The sequence below is a fragment of the Eurytemora carolleeae genome, unplaced genomic scaffold, assembly GCF_000591075.1.
Source record: "Eurytemora carolleeae unplaced genomic scaffold, Eaff_2.0 scaffold69, whole genome shotgun sequence".
Lineage (NCBI taxonomy): Eukaryota > Metazoa > Arthropoda > Copepoda > Calanoida > Temoridae > Eurytemora > Eurytemora carolleeae.
In genome coordinates, this window is record NW_019396021.1 from 226,301 (window position 1) to 246,739 (window position 20,439).

Genomic DNA, 20,439 nt, shown 5'->3' on the forward strand with positions numbered 1-20,439 from the left:
TATATTATCTTCCATATAAATATACTTTGCTTGTCTGCCTATTTGTTTGTGTCCATTAGAAATACAAACAATTTAGTCAAAAAGAATCAACACCTACTATTTTTGAAAATCCAGCAATTTTAACAAAAAAATCGCAAAAACTGGTTTTTTACAATTACGATAAAAAATAAAAACTTGAAATACAATATTAAAACATTAAAACAGTAAAAGCACCCTAAGGCCGAATTTAAAGAATTTTAGTCGCAGCTAAAATTTGAGACGCAGCCTTGGTTCCACTTAAAATCGTATTCAATGTTTCAAGATTTAAACCGGCGCTCAATTGAAACCGGTTTTTGGGGATCTAAGACGTGGCTCAAAGGCTGAGAGCCTGGAATTAGAAACATTTGTTGTTCTTTTAATGAATATTATTTTTATCATCTGTATTTTAATCTTATCGTGTACTAATCTAAAATCCATTCAAAATTCCAACCTTTAACGAGAAAGTCCTTTAAGTTTATTTTCTATAAAGTTTTGGTACATTTAGGTTAGCGCTGCGACTGGTATAGATGCCATGGTTCATGCTATAGAGGCATATACATCAAAGTGAGTCCTCAAATTTAATTTAAAGGAAGTGTAGACGTAATTTCTTGTTCGATGTATAACTAAACCATTCAAACCTTTATCGGACCAAACATAGCTTGAAAATTGTTTAGCAGGAATTCAGAAGTTTATTAACCCTAAACAGGCTGGGGGGGGGGGCGTTTGGCGTCCCCCTCCTTTAAAAAAGCATGTAGAAACATGTGTCACACTTTTTTATTTGTTTAAAACAAAACAAAAATATTATTTAATTTTTTTACCCTTTTTAGGTATTTTTTTCCACCCTCCCTACTCCCTAGCACCCAAACTAATAAAGTTGTCGGTCTAATTTTTTTTCTTTGAGCTGGCCATGAAAAAGTGGGTTATTAACATACATTTCAACTCTATACCTATTCTCTAAGGCCTCTTTCCAGGGGTGGGGGCACCAAACGCTTCCCCCGGCTATACATAGATTCAGACCCCCCAGTCTTTACAGGGTTAAAGAGAAATCACGAATGAAAATAATGATTAATTAAGCTAAAGACATGGATATCTTATTCATGCTTGATTATACAAACCTTTAAGGGTACTGTTGTTTATCAGGCATGTAAAACTTAAAAACTGCGGGTCATTTGAAATTTTGTTCACAGTCTTTTTAACTTTGCATTACACTTGTCCTTCATCTTCAAAAGTTAAAAAAAGAGACATGCTATTTAAAATATTTTAAAATGACACTATTTTTGAAAAACTGCAATTTTTTAAACATTTTTTAAAATTTTTATTTTTAGATTTCAAAAAAATATGTTATCTGACACATTAGCAAGGGAAGCTTTGAAACTACTCTCTCAAAATATAAGGTTAGTAAATGGAAATCTAAATTCAGATTATTTTAAAATAAAAACATTTTCCTAACATGAACAACAGAAAACTGATGAATACAAGAAGACGACAGTATTTGCTTTTTTCGTTCGAAGGACTTAACATAAATAAAATATTTCAAAAATATTTTTTGAGGTCAAACCCCTTCCTTTTGAAGTTTTAATGTGTTGTACAGAGCATTAATATAACTCTACTTGTAGACAAGTTGTAGAGGATGAAATATAATAGTAGTCGGGTTTTAGAGTATTAAATATAAGTCTACTTAGATAGATAGATAGATATTTATTCCGGCTAACATTATAATAAATACATTTTACATTTTATAATTTTTTATTAAACAATTATTAGCCAGGGCTACAGCCAAACCATTTCTGGTTGTTTTGATTGGCTGGCCCTCAAAAGTTTTATAGATACATTTTATTTTTGAAATTAACAAATAACGAATACATTACAGATTTCACAAAGTAATTTTAAAAAAAGGGAGAAAAAAAGGATGGGTAAATAGCAAAGGGAAAAAGGGAAGAGTAGGAGAAACCCCAGAACTAAAAAATCCAATTTTTGTAGATAATATGTTACAGACTTGTGGACGGGTTAATACAATTCTACTTCTAGACGGGTTGTAGAGTATTAAATATTCAATTTCTGGACGGGTTGTAGAGGATTAAATATTCTACTTGTAGACGGACTGTTGAGGATTAAATATAATAATACTTGTAGACGAGTTGTAGAGGATTAAATATAATTCTATTCCTAGACGAGTTGTAGAGGAGAACATATAATTCTACTCCTAGACGAGTTGTAGAGGAGAAAATATAATTCTACTCTTAGACGGGGTTGTAGAGGATAAAATATAATTCTACTCCTGGACAGGTTGTAGAGGATTAAATATTCTACTTCTAGACGAGTTGTAGAGGATTAAATATTCTACTTCTAGACGAGTTGTAGAGGATTAAATATTCTACTTCTAGACAGGTTGCAGAGGATTAAATATTCTACTTCTAGACGAATTGTATCGGATTAAATATTCTACTTCTAGACAGGTTGTTTAGGATAAAATATTCTACTTCTAGACGGGTAGTAGAGGAAGAAATATTCTACTTCTAGTGGGTTGTATAGGATTAAATATTCTACTTCTAGACGGGTAGTAAAGGAAGAAATATTCTACTTCTAGACGGGTAGTAGAGGAAGAAATATTCTACTTCTAGATGGGTTGTATAGGATTAAATATTCTACTTCTAGACGGGTAGTAAAGGAAGAAATATTCTACTTCTAGACTGGTTGCAGAGGCTAAAATATTCTACTTCTAGACGAGTTGTAGAGGATTAAATATTCTACTTCTAGACGGGTTGTAGAGGATTAAATATTCTACTTCTAGACGAGTTGTAAAGGATTAAATATTCTACTTCTGGACTGGTTGTATAGGATTAAATATTCTACTTCTAGACGGGAAGTAGAGGAAGAAATATTCTACTTCTAGACGGGTTGTATAGGATTAAATATTCTACTTCTAGACGGGTAGTAGAGGAAGAAATATTCTACTTCTAGACAGGTTGTATAGGATAAAATATTCTACTTCTAGACGGGTAGTAGAGGAATAAATTTTCTACTTCTAGACGGGTTGTATAGGATTAACTATTTTACTTCTAGACGGGTAGTAGAGGAAGAAATATTCTACTTCTAGACCGGTTGTATAGGATTAAATATTCTACTTCTAAACGAGTTGTATAGGATTAAATATTCTACTTCTAGACGGGTAGTAGAGGAAGAAATATTCTACTTCTAGACTGGTTGTATAGGATAAAATATTCTACTTCTAGACGGGTAGTATAGGATTAAATATTCTACTTCTTGACGGGTTGTAGAGGATTAAATATTCTACTTCTAGACGAGTTGTAGAGGATTGAATATTCTACTTCAAGACGGGTTGCACAGGATTAAATATTCTACTTTTAGACGAGTTGTAGAGGATTAAATATTCTACTTCTAGACGGGTTGTATAGGATTAAATATTCTACTTCTAGACGGGTTGTATAGGATTAAATATTCTACTTCTAGACGGGTTGTATAGGATTAAATATTCTACTTCTAGACGAGTTGTATAGGATTAGATATTCTACTGCTAGATGAGTTGTATAGGATTAAATATTCTACTTCTAGACGGGTTGTAGAGAATTAATTATTCTACTTAAAGACTGGTTGTAGAGTATTAAATATTCTACTTCTAGACAAGTTGTAGAGGATTGAATATTCTACTTCTAGACTGGTTGTAGAGTATTAAATAATCTACTTCTAGACGAGTTGTAGAGGATTAGATATTCTACTTCTAGACGAGTTGTAGAGGATGGAAATGACCGAGATGCCCGAATGAGTATGTTACTGGGCAGTTTATTGGCTGGTATGGCGTTTACCAATTCCCCCTGTGCAGCTGTGCATGCCCTGGCTTATCCAATAGGTACTAAATAGATTCAGATTTAACCCTCTGCCTAAAATGAAATTTTTGTGACAGTGTTGAATAATGTTTAAGAAATATTTAATCTTTTGTCTGAAATACAGTAAATTGTCCAGACCAGTTCTCTTCGCTATTAATATAAGGAAAACAAAGCTTTACTAACAATTTGCCTTTTTTGTAATCGCTGTTTAAAAGAACTAAATACTGGCCCCACTAACTCTAATTTTCTAATTCATCCTGAGATGGAATTTAAAGAATTTGAGCCGCGGTTTAAATCGGCCAAAACCCGGTTAAAACTAAGCGCCGACTTAAATCATAAAACATTTGATACAATTTTAAGTGGAACCAACCATATTTAAGCCGCGGCATAAATTTAAACCGAAGCTCAAATTCTTTAAATTCGGCCACTGATCTTCGATATTTTAATCTTTGAATAATATTCAGATTCTGTCTAAGATGAAAATTTTGTGACGGTTTTAAAATAAGTTTTAAGAAAACATTTCTGATTATGGAATTCCTTTCCTTAAAAATTTTCATTTTTTGCTAAAAATGAAATGTATCCACTAAATACAAGATCAGTAAACTCTTCACTTTTTAAATTTATATTTTTCTTCTTGAACAGTGGTAGGCGACTATATCAAAACAATTAAGACGGCTTTTATATTTAAGTTTTGATTGTTAATAATCTTTTTTCTAATTACAAGTTTAAAAGTAATCAAAGTGAAACATTTTTAATCGACACCTTCTATTGATTTCTATTTTTATGTAAATCAAAATTGAAACCGAAAGTCGTCTTCATTGTATTGATAAAATCGCCCATTGTACTATCTCTGCAAAGGAACTGCATTTTAGAAGAAATTTTATCTTGTTAACATTATCAAACTTGGCAAAATCATTTCAAAATTACGAAAATTTGTGAGATATCCCTTCCTTTCTTTTCATAATTTTGTGAGATATCCCTTCCTTTCTTTTCATAATTTTGTGAGATATCCCTTCCTTTCTTTTCATAATTTTGACCTAAAATGTTCCTTATTTTTAAATGCTTCAGGCAGTTTAATGTTACGAGCAAAATGTTGTATGAACTTTGATATTTCAAACTATGACTTATTATTTATCGTCAAAGTTTGAAATAAAGGGTATCCTAATAAACAGTGAATTGATAAATATTTCAAGATTGCCATTTAAAATGATTTTTGATTTAGTAAAGTGATATACCCAGACCCACTGGGAAGCCTGCAATTCGTCTGTTAGAGTTTATAAGTTGTTTGTTAATGTTTTGATTGCATACTGTTGTACTCAGTAAAACAAGAATATTCTGGTATACATGCAAACAATGTAAACTTGTCCGTCTTCACTGTTTATCTTGCAGAGATATATTACAGAGTAGACACATCAGTTCAGCCGTTTACCGTTTTCATCAAATAAACTTTAGCAGACATAATTACAAATTATGTTATGCCATTCTAAAATTAGGTATTACACTGCTACTTCGTACCAAAGACGATCTCAAATTCGTCACTTAATTGCTATGTTTAGCATGGGACACCCTCCATTAAATTTGCAATTTTGGTTTGCACCAATATAATAAATAATAGTAAAAGGCAAGTAATCAGTTCCTGTTAATTTGATGTTTATTTTAGGATCTCATTTCCATGTTCCACATGGTCTTTCAAACTCACTTATGCTACCTCATGTTCTCAGGTATTGCAAATGAATTTTACATAAGTTGTCAATCGTATCAAAATAAAAATTTGAATTGTGCATGTTTAATCTTCAAGATTTTTGACACGATTTGACTAATCTTATAGATATTATTATGCATAGCTACATATTTTGTAAAACAAGTTATAAAGTAGTACATTATGGTTATTTTTAATAAAAAACTTTTGCGTTTTGTTATTTCTAGGTTTAATAGAGAACATGCGGCTGCTGCTGAAATGTACAAGTAAGTAAAAACCATAGATAAAGATAGATTGCGCAAAAGACGACATTTTTCATCTTGAAGGATATAAATGTACAGAGATGTTTTAAAGATATTCCTATTATATAGATTAACTAGGTCGGTTGTGAACATTGGCTGTTCTTATGTCATTGAGTACTTGTGGTGTACATGAGTTCTGTAGAGAGAAATTTAAGTTAGTTTAGTCCTTCTTATGTCCTTCTTTAATTCTTCAATATGATATATTGCTGAGTGAAATAATTTGATATTCTCAAAATAAAATTCACTCCTGAGTGGTTTAATAATTATGAAATCCATTAAAACACCAAACCACCCCGCTTATCATTGAAGTACACTTTGACCCCTAGAAGTATGAGTTCGCGGACTGTACAATTCTTGGTGATTTTGCGTACATAAGCTATCTATGTTTATTTATTTATCTATGGTAAAAAATATAAATTTTAAAATGTTTATTTTTTATAGTACAGTGAGAAACAGAGAAATGCGGAATAGGAAGACGACTTGCAGACTCGAGCTTTTTATTTATCAAGTTATTCTTAAGTACAGTCACAAACTTTTTCAGTTATTCAGAGATTATCTAGCTACTATAGCAAACCTATTTGCGTTGTAAAAACATCAAATGCACTTTCTTTAATGCCATCTTTCTATTCCACATTTTGCTGGTTCTTTATGTAGGTTTTATAATGGCTAGTTTTGTTTCAGAGAGTTGACACCTTTAGTGTTTCCAACGCTTTCTGCAGTTCAAGGCACAGGTATTATTATTCAGCTTAAAGGGACTGTACACTTAATTTCAAGTATTCTTCTATTTGTATAGACATGCCTGACTCATTATGATATCGTTAAACGCTTTGTCTGATAATCAAAGACGGAGATATTTGTATTTTTAAAGCTGAAAATTGAAAGTCTTCAAGAACCCTTGATAATTTTTTTCTTTATAGTTTTTTACAGAAAAATTAGATAGCAATTAAAATAATATAACAATGTTTTACGAAATAATTCATTACAGGGTGTTCTAAACGAGTTCATAAAACCTTGAACAAGGGCTTTACTTTGGTACACGACATGTACAATATATTCATGTGCAGTGCAGCTGGATATGTACAGCAGTCAATATAAAGCTGAAGTTATCAGATTAACTCTTCTATACATGTTATCAGATTCACGTAATATCTCGAGTATCAGAGAACTGCGTTGCTAAACTCTTCTATACATGAAGGGTCACAATTATGTCATATGAATATATATTGCACAATAAACATATTTTTATACAATATATATGTATATATTACACAGATAGTTTATATTATGTACATTATCTTTATTATCTACTATCTGAAGTGCCCGGCGTTGCCCAAAGACTTTCTAAAAAATCGAATTTTGAAGAAAAAAAATTTGAAAGAAAAAATATGCGAGTTTTGATTTTTTTAAATCGACATTGAAAAATAATTAGTCTATGTTACCCCCGGGTTACTCAAGGGTTCTTCAAAAATATCATCACATTCGGTCTAGCCATTTGGTCTAAAAGGATAATATATAAATACAAATATATATATATATATATGAGGTAGCTATGGCTTTATTATATAGAATATATCTTTATAATAAGACAAGGCATTCGTACATATGTTGTCTATAGCCGGCCAAACGGCTGGACCGATTGGTCTGACATTTTTTTGTGGATACTCATGGGTGTTATAGGTTAAAAAAAAAAATTTTACGGGCAACGCCGGGCCCTTCAGCTAGTTACTAATATTATTGACAGATATCAAAACATTTTAGATGTAAATGTTATGGCTGATGGATTTTACCAGGTAAAACCCTTAAATATAAAATTTTAAATTATTTTATTGAGATTTCGAGAAAAAAAACATGGATGAAGAAAATTTCGTAGTGTTTTTATTTTAATTCAATGAACCTTATCAGATGCTTTATTTAAAAAACTCATATTTTCATATTTTTATTTAATTCATGTTAATTTGTTAAGCTCGCCTTGGATCTACAGATACCAACTCGACTTCCTGAAGTTGGAATACAATCAAAGGATCTTCATCTACTTGCTACACAGGCAATGAAGGTAGTTCTACTTTAAAGGGAGTGTTCGCGAAAAAAGAAAGGGGGTATAGGCTTACGGCAAAAAATAATCGCTTTTGATCGCTACTAATCTTACTTCTTTCTGTTTCGTCTATAAGGAGAAAATTGTTAAAAACGACTCATACCGAACAACGCAGCGTCCATACAAATTCAGAAAGTTGCAACATTCAACTCGGATCGTAAACAAATCAATTTAATTTCAACCAAATCGTTCAGATATTACAAACAATAGTCATCGATTTTTTCCGACGCATTCGTATTTAGTTGATATTACAAGGGATTACAAGGAATTTTAAAGGAAAGGACGTTTAAAGTTACGTCCACAAACCCTTTAAAGAATGCATTACACAATGAAGAACAGTGCTCTTTACCTTTAACTGAGAAAAGATGGTGGAGAGTTAATTTTTCCTTTAAATGGACCAAATCTCGTATTTTTCTTTATTTAACAGTAATTAACAGTAATAAAAGAATGTAATTATAAAACCTTTTAAATCACGATTCAGAGAATTAACAATTAGTCCTTTCAGACATACATTAAACATTTTGCATAATCAAAATAATCTAACATTTTTTAAAATGCAATAAAGATTAATCACTTTTTTCATATATTAGGTTGATAATATTATTGATGTATAATATTACATTAGGTTGATCGGTTGATGCATAATATTACATTAGGTTGATCGGTTGATGCATAATATTACATTAGGTTGATCGGTTGATGCATAATATTACATTAGGTTGATCGGTTGATGCATAATATTACATTAGGTTGATCGGTTAATGTATAATATTATTTTAGGTTGATCGGTTGATGCCAAATAATCCAAGAGAAGTTAAATTCGAGGATGCATTAGAACTTTACTCACAAGCATACAACTGTTAAAAAACATTTATGTGTAAAAAAAATGTAATTTACCGAAAAAAAATGTTTTGTTAAAAACATTCCAACAAAAGTGGAAAACGAGTTTTCAAGATAAACCAAGCTGTTTTTGTAATATTCATTCCTCCATTGATTACAAATTACAAATTCTCCCCAAAAATCAAAAATAAACATCATTTGATTATGTTTTATATTTAATTTGTTTGAAAAATAAGTTTTCCTTGCGACACATGGTTGGAGGACTTGTAACGAATGAGAGATGAGTTTTCTCCACCATAGTTATCTTTATAAAAAATACCAGGATTTTATCTTTATGTCAAGGTTTTAAAGAAATAAAAAGTACAACGTAAGTGTAGGTGCTCAAGTGTAATATTTATTTTATTTATATATATTGTCAATTTGGTCGTTTTAATACAATTTAAAGTTTCAAAGACATTTATGTTAATACTTTTAGTGACGTATACAAGAACTTGTTCAGAGGGTCTTTCACCTTTCTAGGGGGTAGGGGGGCGCTCAGCACTTCGTTGGGGCCTTAAAAGCCTTAGAATTCATGATCCTGGCCCTACTATTATAGCCCCCCATTGGATGTTTTAAAACTATTTGACATTCTAAATTTCGATGATTCTGTAGAAAATTTCCTTAAATCACTTCACACACATTTATCCACGATGTGACGCGATATTGATTATTTTCATCAAAAATCTATTTTGTCAAAATTTTAGAATTATAATTTTCAGCACAAAAAGTAAAACATTATTTGCACACTGGTGTCGAAGGAGGAGACGTGGTATTAAGAACTCTTGAAAATGCAATTTTTTAATGAAGATACAATATTTTACTTTTTCATACTGCTTAACTATCAGTTTTACAACATAATGGCAAAATACTGGTTTGCTGATTATTTTCTGCAAACACTAGTCAAAATAAAACTAAAATTTTAAGATTTGATTCCGTAGATTGTATCAAAACATAAAAAATAACAATACATAGTATTATTGATTTCAAAGCTCTGAAAAACGGGGCTAAGAAAAAGTATTAAAACATCTAATATAGAACCACTGTGCTCTGAATGGTCATTGAAGCATGCATGTATGACGATCCCCCACTGTGCCCGCCGTCATCTTATCCTGAGCGCGTTTGGAGTGCGCGGCAAGTATAACGTTTAGTTTATAAACATGAGTCAATGCGCGCATACGTTTCTTCTCCAGCTGGTTATGCTGGTCAGCTTAGGGGTCCAGGGATACGACAAATATGAAGGTTAGCAGAATATTCCTGGTTTGACAGAAAATTTAACAAAACATTAGCATTCAGCAAAGTATGTCTTTATAACGAACAAATTTCAAATAAATTATAATTGTAAAATAATTCATACGAAAAATTTTAATTTTCATTAAGAATTGCTAACATTAAATGAAATACTGTTAAGTTTATGAATTACGTTGTAAAAGTGAAATCGTCATGCACCATATTTTTTTTATACTTTTGGTGTTAATACATTATAATGTATTTACGTATATACAAATAATGAAATATTACGGTATAATCCAACATATATGACTTGTATTCTAATTGGATTAGAAAATACTAAATATCTGAAATCTGAAATAAGATACAAACGAATGTATGAAAAAAGAGAATCAATTCCCAAAATTCTACAGCCATGTTTCTATACATTTGATATTCATTAGAAATATCTGACAAAGCCAATGAGTTTCGCCCAAAGTTTTGCCATCTACATTCTACAGGTTGACCCCCAAAAACAGGGATTATAGTTTTTTAGCCCCTTTAATCCTATGAAGTTACTCAAAAATGTGCCGTAGTATATTGTTTTTAATTTTAGAAGGGGTCATACAATTAAGTTTTTGTCGTCCGAACCTTTCGTTTGGTGTAAAACTATGTTGAATGTTCGGAAATCTCTCTGTTAACTTTAGCTAACCAATATTGCTTTTTCGAGTGAGGCTTCAAAACGCTAATCCTTGTTTTTTTATACGTCACCCTGTACATTATTAAAAACTCTATGCAAGTGCCGACCTAAACATCAATTTAAAAATAAAGTTTTTTAAATAAGTAAACAATAAATAAACATATTTAATTTTGTGATTAATTTAAGAGAAAAAAACAACAATTCAAAGTAGTAATGTTGTCTAGAAAGGGATGGAACGGTCTCACTTTTTTGAAAACGATATCGTTTCGTTTTAAAAACGACAAAGAAAAAAACGAAAAACGAAACGTCGTTTTTGAAAAATGACGAATTTTTTAATTCAAAAAAAGTAGTTTTTTGTTATACTTCATCGTTTCGTTATTGAAGGTAGGTTGTTTTAATTTTTGACTATCGTTAACGACCGTTTTTTAGACCAAATACATGTTTTGGTCGGAAAGCCTTGGATCAGAAAACCTTAAGTCAGAAAAAATCTGGTTATTACTCTCAAAATAATTGAAATTAACTGTCATATTAACTGTCATAAAAGTCAGATTCTTTAGTGAAAATGTTTTTAAAAACGATCATTTAAATAAAAACGATCGTATGAAAAAATATCGTTTTTCGTTTTTTTTGGTTCAAAACGATTGGTTCGTTAGTTGTGACCCAAAAAAAAGAAACAAAAAACTTTATTTTTTCGATCGTTTTGAAACACGATTGACAACTCTACGTCTAGATGCTTTGGAGAAATACAACCGCTGGGCCGAGATCAACGGAGTTCCGAGATTTCAACGTCAGGCAGTTCAAGCAGAACAAGCAGTTGTTAACACAGTGAATAGAAGAGCAGACATATTTGTTCCACACAGGTCATTTTATTAGATAAAATTAATGCTCTTCATTTATAGAGTGACACATTCGATCAGATCAGATTCACAAGGGTTCCTTATTCCCGGCCTTTAATGAATAATTTAAAAATTGTTAAGGCTATTTGTTAATATTTTGGTTAGTGTAAAAACAAACTTTTTTTCGTAAAGCATCCGGAAAGGTGAACCCCACAGATGTTAAAAAAAGGCAAAACGGCTTTAAAACTATCTAAAATACGCACACCCCGACGCAAACTAGTAAAGATGGAATTTAGGAAATTTCATTCACAAGCTTAATAAGTTAGGATATTTTTGTATAAAAATTATGCATGCATAAACAAATACATATACTGTACCATATCATATGTATATGCACATATCGAATTTATTGCATTGGATGTGCAATACATTGATTTTTTACATTGTATGTACTGCAATTACATTGATTTGTTGTGCACATACAAAAACACATACATGTGTTGTATAAAAAATGAATTCATATTTCATACATTTTTGAATGTACATTGTACAATGTACATGCATTTATTGAAATGTACAAGTAATGCATACAAATAAGGTGTTGAATGCCTATTGATTGATGGTATTGGCATGAACCCTAAAACTGATTCCGACCTTTATGTCAGGCCTAAACTGGGAGGAGGGAAGCAGTTCCTAGGAAGTGATATTTCACAGGTGAAACCCCTTATATATCCACCTTTACATACATGCATTGTATACCATTCTTCAAATTCTAAAAGATTATACGGCGGCCAAAAATAAGAAGGAAGCGAGATAAGCTAGGTCTTTATTTGCAACAGGAAACATAGGTTTAATCAAATACTCGGTGGTGATGGTGATAGAGTAAAAAAAGTAAACTTTTTATTGAAAAATATGCTTCGGTCTGGGTTGACCCTCGTCAGTGCTAACGATATAATAACCATCAAAATCGATAGTAAAAAATGTTAATTATTATTAATCAATTGATTGATAAAAATATTTTTAAATATTAGATCAGAAAACCAATTTTAATGAAAGAATAGGGAAAAAGAACTAGACAGGGTGTGGCGGTAAACATGAGAATCTAGAGACTAATCTTAAAGTTAGTGATTTGGAGTGTGTGAGGCTTTCTAAAATACGGTTTACACTCGGCGCTTCTAAAAAATTAACAGGAATATTAGATGTTTTACAAGTATAATGTTCTTTCATAAATCTGAATCTAGCGAAAACTCTTAATTTTTTAAAACCCTTTATATTTGCGACCCAATGTCGTAGATTTTTATATTTCAAACTATAAACTCTATTAGATCATATAATCTAGGTTTGAAATATCAAAGCTGTACATCATCAGGTTGCAAGAATATTAGATCATTTGAGGTTGTAGAAAACACAAACCTCAATTGCTTTCTAGCAATCTCCGTTTTCTAAAATGCATTCTCTTAGAATATATTAGCTTTTTTGTCAGCCACCTACTTTTCAACTAAAGCTAGAAAGAATTACGGTGCAAATCTGAAATGTACTTGTATCTATGGAAACAAACAAACAATATTTAGAATAAGTGCTTAAACCCCAAAGGCCAAAAGGGTTGAAATACTTCAAAGTCGACCCGGTCTTATTTCACAGTTGTCTAGATCTGGTTTTGAAAACTATGACTAAAAATATCTTGTGCATGTCGAACAGATCTAAAAGTCATAATTTTATCTATTTTGGGTCACACCTTCTATAAATATTAATTAAATTTTATTACTAAAACTTTATTCGTAATCGTACTCCCACCCCTTTTCCTGTCAATACCAGTTTTCATAGCCCACCAAAAGACAATGCCGCCTAATTTAGATATAGTTATCACCTTAGTTTTCCCCCAGACCGGACCCCTATACAGAGTTAGTTGATATATGAAGATTACGAAGAATGATAAACGGTTATATTCTCTTCTATTCATGATTTAAAGCTACAAAAATGCAAAATAGTCATGCATATATATCTACCAGTTCTACATAATAGCCGTGCACAAGGACATCTACATCAATTCTGGCTACATGGACATGGAGTCCAGTTTTTCCGTTGAATTTTCTATTTTATCTACTGTGTTCTCTATAAGACTAAGTTAGTAGATAGGGGATGGGAGTGGAAGGGGGTTACGTTTTTTTCAAATCTTTTATTTTGTTTTTATCTACAAATTTTAATTGATTACATGTTTTATTACATTTTAAAGAAAGTTATATTTTATATTTATATTTTAAAACTGTTGTTACAGGTGCTGTCTAATGATTTGGAAGTGGAGGGGGAACTAATTAATCTTGAGAGAGGAGTCAGAAATTCATTAAAAACAAAGGTAAAAGTTTTTAAATTAGTAAAATCTAATATTTTGTTAAGAGTCAAAGAACCTGGGACCAGATTTAATGAATGGTAGAGGTAGTTGATCTTCTTCATGTGTGCACTGGTTCAAGTTGAACAGAATCGGTCACGCTTCTTCTAGCATTTTTAAAATCAGATTGTTTACCCTTCCAGCCTGCGTGATTATTATTATTCCTAATGTTTTGTTTTAATTAAGCATTTTTTAGGCCGTAGCAGAACTAGCTGAACCTGTTCCTCTTTACAAGCTTAGGTAAGAGTCTAATTGATTCTGGATCTCTTTACAAGCTTAGATAAGAGTTAAAATACTTCTGGTCATCTTTACAAGTTTAGGTAAAAGCTTAAATAATAATTGACCTCATTGCAAGCTTAGGTAAGAGTTAAACTGATTCTGGTTCTTATTGCAAGCTTAGGTAAGAGTTAAACAATTCTGGATCTTCTTACAAGCTTAGGTAAGGCTTAAAATAATTCTGGACCTCTTTACAAGCTTCGGTAAGGCTTAAAATAATTCTGGACCTCTTTACAAGCTTATATAAGAGTTATAATACTTCTGGACCTCTTTACAAGCTTCAATAAGAGTTAAAATAATTCTGGATCTCCTTTCAAGTTTCGGTAAGAGTTAAACTGATTCTGGATCACATTGCAAGCTTGGGAAAGAGTTAAACTGATTCTGGTTCTCATTGCATGCTTAGGTAAGAGTTAAACTAATTCTGGTTCTCATTGCATGCTTAGGTAAGAGTTAAACTGATTCTGGTTCTCATTGCATGCTTAGGTAAGAGTTAAACTGATTCTGGTTCTCATTGCATGCTTAGGTAAGAGTTAAACTGATTCTGGATCACATTGCAAGCTTAGGTAAGAGTTAAACTGATTCTGGTTCTCATAGCATGCTTAGGTAAGAGTTAAATTGATTCTGGTTCTCATTGCATGCTTAGGTAAGAGTTAAACTAATTCTGGTTCTCATTGCATGCTTAGGTAAGAGTTAAACTGATTCTGGATCACATTGCAAGCTTAGGTAAGAGTTAAACTGATTCTGGTTCTCATTGCATGCTTAGGTAAGAGTTAAACTAATTCTGGTTCTCATTGCATGCTTAGGTAAGAGTTAAACTGATTCTGGATCACATTGCAAGCTTAGGTAAGAGTTAAACTAATTCTGGTTCTCATTGCATGCTTAGGTATTCATGAGTAAAACTGACCATGACTGAACACTATTAATTAAAGTCAAACCTCTAATCCTCTTTTAACGCTTTTAAACTCGTGGAAAGTGAAACCAAAATCAAACCATTTAATACGCTATGTAAGGTAAATAAATTAAACCTTTATTAACACTTTGATTTGATTCATTTCAAATATTTGGTTTATCTTGTAGAAAGAGGTTTCCGCTAGGATACGGTAGAAGAAGGCGAAGCGCCCAAAATACATGGACTTTACTAGATCCAAACACAGGCAGACCAATCAAGTAAGTTTTCTTTTACATTTAATTAATGTTCACTCATTAATTCAAAATATAAAACAGATAAATTAAAATTTGTTAAAAATTTTTAAAATATACTTTATTGTAGATGCACTCAAGCAGCTATTTTTTTTATCAATCTTCGTAAGATTTTAAAGAATTCTATTTATCATTAATTTGACCCTATTTCATGAAGCGTCACTTCAAATTACTATAACAACCCCTTTTAAATATTCAAGTAGGGTTTTTAATGAAAGAGGATTTTACTTTCGCGCAATTGCGGGCCCTGTTACGGAATTCCGTTTGGAAACCCTATTTACAAGGTGTCCCACATCACATTGGACTGTGCAAAGCTCCAAATTGGGATTTGGGGGACAAAACAGAAAATTTTTAAACTCTCAGTATTCAATCATTTATGCAAAATGTACGTGGCAAAAACAAATATTTGCATTAAAGAATAAATGTTTTTGCAGAAATCAAAACTTTTGTGTAGTGAATCTGAGGATCAAGCATTGATCACCATATTATGCAGAACTACGGATTCATATAATTCTTCTTAAATAACCAGTGGCCGAATTTACAGAATTTGAGCCGCGGTTTAAATCCGCCAAAACCCGGTTTAAATTAAGCGCCGGCTTAAATCTTGAAACATTTGATACCATTTTTAATGGAACCAACCATATTTAAACCGCGGCTTAAATTCAAACCGCCGCTCAAATTCTTTAAATTCGGCCACAGGATTGGTTATACCCTGATGGGATAACTTTAATTTTGGAATCAATTATTTATCCTCAAGTTCAAAAGTGCCTACATAGAATATCGACATTAAGCATTTAAATTAAGAATACGCCACACTAGAGTTTAACCATGTTTTGCGTAGTTTGCCGTTAAAGCTAGTAGATAACCCCTCTAAAACTGTTTTTTAAGTACACTGTACACTATAAACTGTACAGGTCAGCAGAACCTGACGCATTCCTGCGTCCTGAACGGCAGGGAAATGGTGTCATCAATCAGGAACTAGAAGATCTACAGAGCACTAAACAGTTTCAGGTGATACAAAATGGGAGAGGAGTAGATGTACAGTTTAAGGGGTGTGGGGGAGTGCATGGGGGCAGGGTGGTCGACTGGAATACATTTGTTCATCATAACATCAATTGGAACTTTTTTAAAAATGTTTTCATAACATTCAAAAGTTTTAGCATGTAAACAACTGTTTCTCACCATTCGTGGACATATGTACATTGTGCAAAATCTATTTGAAAGTTTTCGAATACTTTATATAAACGTTCTTGCACCATGTGCAATATGCATAAACTCCAAGTAAATTGCATGATTTAATATTTTTACGCTTTGCTTTGAATTTTAAAAGAATTTAATTTAAAGAATTTTAATATTTAGCAAAATGCGCATTTTTTAATACAAATTTGAAATGCAATTTTAAATAAAATTTATTTTTAATATTTTCCAGATGCTTCTTTAATGGTAATTATTTTTTTTCTCGAATATTTCATAGAAATATAGCAATATGAATTTTCCCGTTTCTTTGCTTTGTTTTCGATGGCGGAGTTCCCTGGGGCTATGATATATTTGGGCCTGACTCAAACTCAAAAATTTAAAATACGTATATATTGATTCTTATAATATGCAAAATTATACCAAATAATATCAATTTGTGTTGGTTAAAGAAAAAATGAAATTTCACAAGTTTAAAAATATCCATTAATTTGTGATAGTCACAAGAACAACCATATCCATATACATTTAGGATGCCCAGCAGCAGTTTCAAGAATATCTAGAGTTTAAGAGAAAGCATCCCTACTCTGGTTAAATGAGCTGAATATGTGGATTGGCAAGATAAATGTTATAAATCCATATTTATTTCAAATATCTATATATATATAATAAATGTTACCTATTATTAATTATTTGTTATTGTAGTTTCAAGATCAAGGTTGATATATCTGACTTGTTGCTAAGGAAGCTAATCCCTTCAAGCACAACTTGGATAAAATAAATTTGGAACATGGAGCAGATAAACATGGAGTATAAACATGGAGTAGATAAACATGGAGTAGATAAACATGGAGTAGATAAACATGAGTAGATAAACATGGAGTAGATAAACATGGGGTAGATAAACATGAGTAGATAAACATGAGTAGATAAACATGGAGTAGATAAACATGGAGTAGATAAACATGGAGTAGATAAACATGGAGTAAATAAACATGAATAGATAAACATGGAGTAGATAAACATGGAGTAGATAAACATGAGTAGATAAACATGGAGTAGATAAACATGAGTAGATAAACATGGAGTAGATAAACATGGAGTAGATAAAAACGGAAAAGATAAACATTAGAACATTAAGAACGTGCAATGTACGAAACTTTTTTTTCACTAATACAGATGAAACTCAAACAAGCGTGTACGTTTTGGTCGATTTCCCCCCCCCCCCCAAACTAAACTAAAATAAATAGGACCTAAAAAGATTTCTAATGGTATTTTAACTTTCACTTCGTGTATATTTTGTCCTTTTTATGTATTAAAATAAAAGAATAAAGAAATGATAGTTAAAGGGACTGTAAAGAAAAATGAAAGGCTAAAACCTGAGAATCTCAGGAGTTGATTGAGACATATAAGAGTTCTATCTGATGTATGATGATAGATGTGGATGAAATGTGTATGAAATATACCAAAACGTATATAAGTATAACAGTATACAAATCTGAAAACAACGATATCCCATGAGGAGCCTGAGAAACTCAAGTTTGCTCCTATTATTATTTGAATTTAATGATCTATAATAGATATAATTGATAATATTATTTATGCGTCCGGAAAATGTCACCAGAACTCTAACCAATGACAGTGCAGTATTATTGTCACGTGTCTCCGTCTGTTTTACGTGACCAGCATACTGCACAACCATTGGAGGGAGTTTTGGTCACGTAACGCGGACGTATATCTAACATATATACGTTTTGGTGTAATTTTGACAGTTTTATTTCACTTTCTCAAGACATGGGAACATCAGATAAATGTCTTGTAGGTATCGTTTAACTCCTTAGATTCTCAGATGTCAGGGGTGAAAGGGGTTTCATTTTTCCTTTCATTCCCTTTAAAGAGATAATTATTTGTTATTTTATTTTATAAAGTCAGTTAAATATTTAGCATTCGGTATTTCCTAAATTTGTAACTTAAATTTAGCTTATGACGCGAAAGAGTATATTATATAGTGTTCCAGTTTTGAGCACAGAGAAAGAGTATATTATATAGTGTTCCAGTCTTGAGCACAGAGAAAGAGTATATTATATAGTGTTCCAGTCTTGAGCACAGAGAAAGAGTAAGCAGTAAAAATATTGAATTATATAAAGTCTATAGTTACATAGATTGGATATGACAAACAAGAACGTAAAGGGACTGCAGTCGTAATTGGATTAAAATGTAGGAAATAAACGATTTTCAAGCTAAGAAAACAAGGATTTCTTCATCATAATTGATCAGATAACGCGTAAAGGTTTTGAATCAATGGTCACTAGTATTAGGTCTCTGTAACCTAAACTGAACAGAAGGAAAAGGTCAAATGTTTGCGACATTACTGGAATGACTCTGTTACCTCATAGCTCCTTCAGAATTGATTTTACGCACAAGTATAAGAAACATTAATTCATCCGGTAACAATTCAGAAATTCAATTCGTATTTATCAATAGCTCTTCGAACTGTATTTCCATCCTCCCAAAACTGAAATGCCTCGTAAGGACTCCTCATTTAAAAAGGCGTTTTAGCTTGATTTCTCCCTCTAATAGGAAGTTGAGCCCAAACCTCCTTGTTATACTTCTTTTATGACTCATTTAATCTGCTTTGAAGCAGAATATAATCCCTTCAAGAGGAAGGAAAAGTCTAATTTTTTATCCAAATAAAAATCATTTAACAGAAAATTGGCAATTGAATGCCCCCTCAGTTTACTCTGTATATGATTCATTATTTTATTATTTCTCATCTCTTTATTTTAATAGATTTTACTCAGACCACAAGTTGTTTTTAAAGAGGGGTAAACAATTGTTATGAAACCAAGTTTGAGAAACTAAGTTAGTGAATCCCGTATGGACGTGAGAAGTATACTGTACAGTGCAGTACAGTACAGTACTGTACAGTACAGTGTAGTACAGTGCAGTACAGTGCAGTACAGTACAGTACAGTGCAGTACAGTGCGTTTCATATTATTTTGGATTATCTCTATGCTATGCTGAAAATGTATCCATGATCCTATATGATTTGAGACACCTTGTACACCTGGTTGCAAACCATGACAATGATCTGCAATATTGCACAGAGTAATACGTCTGGCAGAACTAGGAGCTAGGGATGGGAAATATAACGAATGAAAGTTTAAAAAAATATTGGATGATGACGTTAACGAACAAAAATAAACCGTTACGTTTTTTTATTTAAAGGGACTGTAAAGGGAAAATGAAAGGGGGTATAGGATAAAACCTGAGAATTACAGGCGTTGAACGATACATATAAGACATCTATCTGATGTTTCTGTCTCGAGAAATTTAAATAAAACTGTGTGAAAATTATACCATAGTCCAAAACGTATATATATCAGATTTTGAATAAAAGTTGTAATATTAAACAGATTATATTCAACAAATACGCAACCAATCTGAAAACGATTTTATCCCACCGGAGCCTGAGAGGAAGTATATCTTCTCTCCTGCAGTCCTAGTATAAGCTTGAAGAAGGAAGTATATAAATTTTCTCTCCCGCATTCCTAGTATAAGCTTAGAGGAAGAAGTATCTCTTTTCTCCTGCAGTCCTAGTATAAGCTTGAAGGAGGAAGTATATCTTCTCTCCTGCAGTCCTGTGTAAGCTTATGAGGAGGAAGTATATAAATCTTCTCTCCTGCAGTCCTAGTATAAGCTTGAAGGAGGAAGTATATAAATCTTCTCTCCTGCAGTCCTAGTATAAGCTTGAAGGAGGAAGTATATCTTCTCTCCTGCAGTCCTGTGTAAGCTTATGAGGTATA

General features: G+C 31.9%; 2 protein-coding genes across 5 annotated transcripts; both read left to right on the forward strand.

Annotated features, from left to right (window-relative positions):
- Window positions 1-525: 525 nt before the first annotated feature.
- LOC111696675 (1,3-propanediol dehydrogenase-like) lies at window positions 526-9,167 on the forward strand. Of its 3 annotated transcripts, XM_023466481.1 has the most exons (10): window positions 526-582; window positions 1,344-1,412; window positions 3,014-3,026; window positions 3,775-3,886; window positions 5,524-5,584; window positions 5,790-5,828; window positions 6,546-6,595; window positions 7,623-7,654; window positions 7,828-7,917; window positions 8,737-9,167. In XM_023466481.1, the coding sequence occupies exons 1-10, from the start codon at window positions 551-553 to the stop codon at window positions 8,818-8,820; spliced, it is 582 nt and encodes a 193-aa protein (XP_023322249.1). In that variant the 5' UTR covers window positions 526-550; the 3' UTR covers window positions 8,821-9,167. The 3 variants fall into 3 exon arrangements, with proteins under 3 accessions (XP_023322249.1, XP_023322171.1, XP_023322320.1); XM_023466403.1 differs by lacking the exon at window positions 3,014-3,026 and having other exon boundaries at window positions 3,762-3,886; XM_023466552.1 differs by lacking the exons at window positions 3,014-3,026; window positions 8,737-9,167 and adding an exon at window positions 8,582-8,632 and having other exon boundaries at window positions 3,762-3,886.
- Window positions 9,168-9,250: 83 nt separating this feature from the next.
- On the forward strand, window positions 9,251-17,322 carry LOC111696540 (uncharacterized). Of its 2 annotated transcripts, none has more exons than XM_023466286.1 (8): window positions 9,251-9,966; window positions 11,472-11,601; window positions 12,243-12,291; window positions 13,853-13,930; window positions 14,160-14,203; window positions 15,317-15,406; window positions 16,354-16,450; window positions 17,166-17,322. In XM_023466286.1, the coding sequence occupies exons 1-8, from the start codon at window positions 9,909-9,911 to the stop codon at window positions 17,226-17,228; spliced, it is 609 nt and encodes a 202-aa protein (XP_023322054.1). In that variant the 5' UTR covers window positions 9,251-9,908; the 3' UTR covers window positions 17,229-17,322. The 2 variants fall into 2 exon arrangements, with proteins under 2 accessions (XP_023322054.1, XP_023321973.1); XM_023466205.1 differs by lacking the exon at window positions 9,251-9,966 and adding an exon at window positions 9,974-10,074.
- The last annotated feature ends 3,117 nt before the right edge of the window (window positions 17,323-20,439 follow it).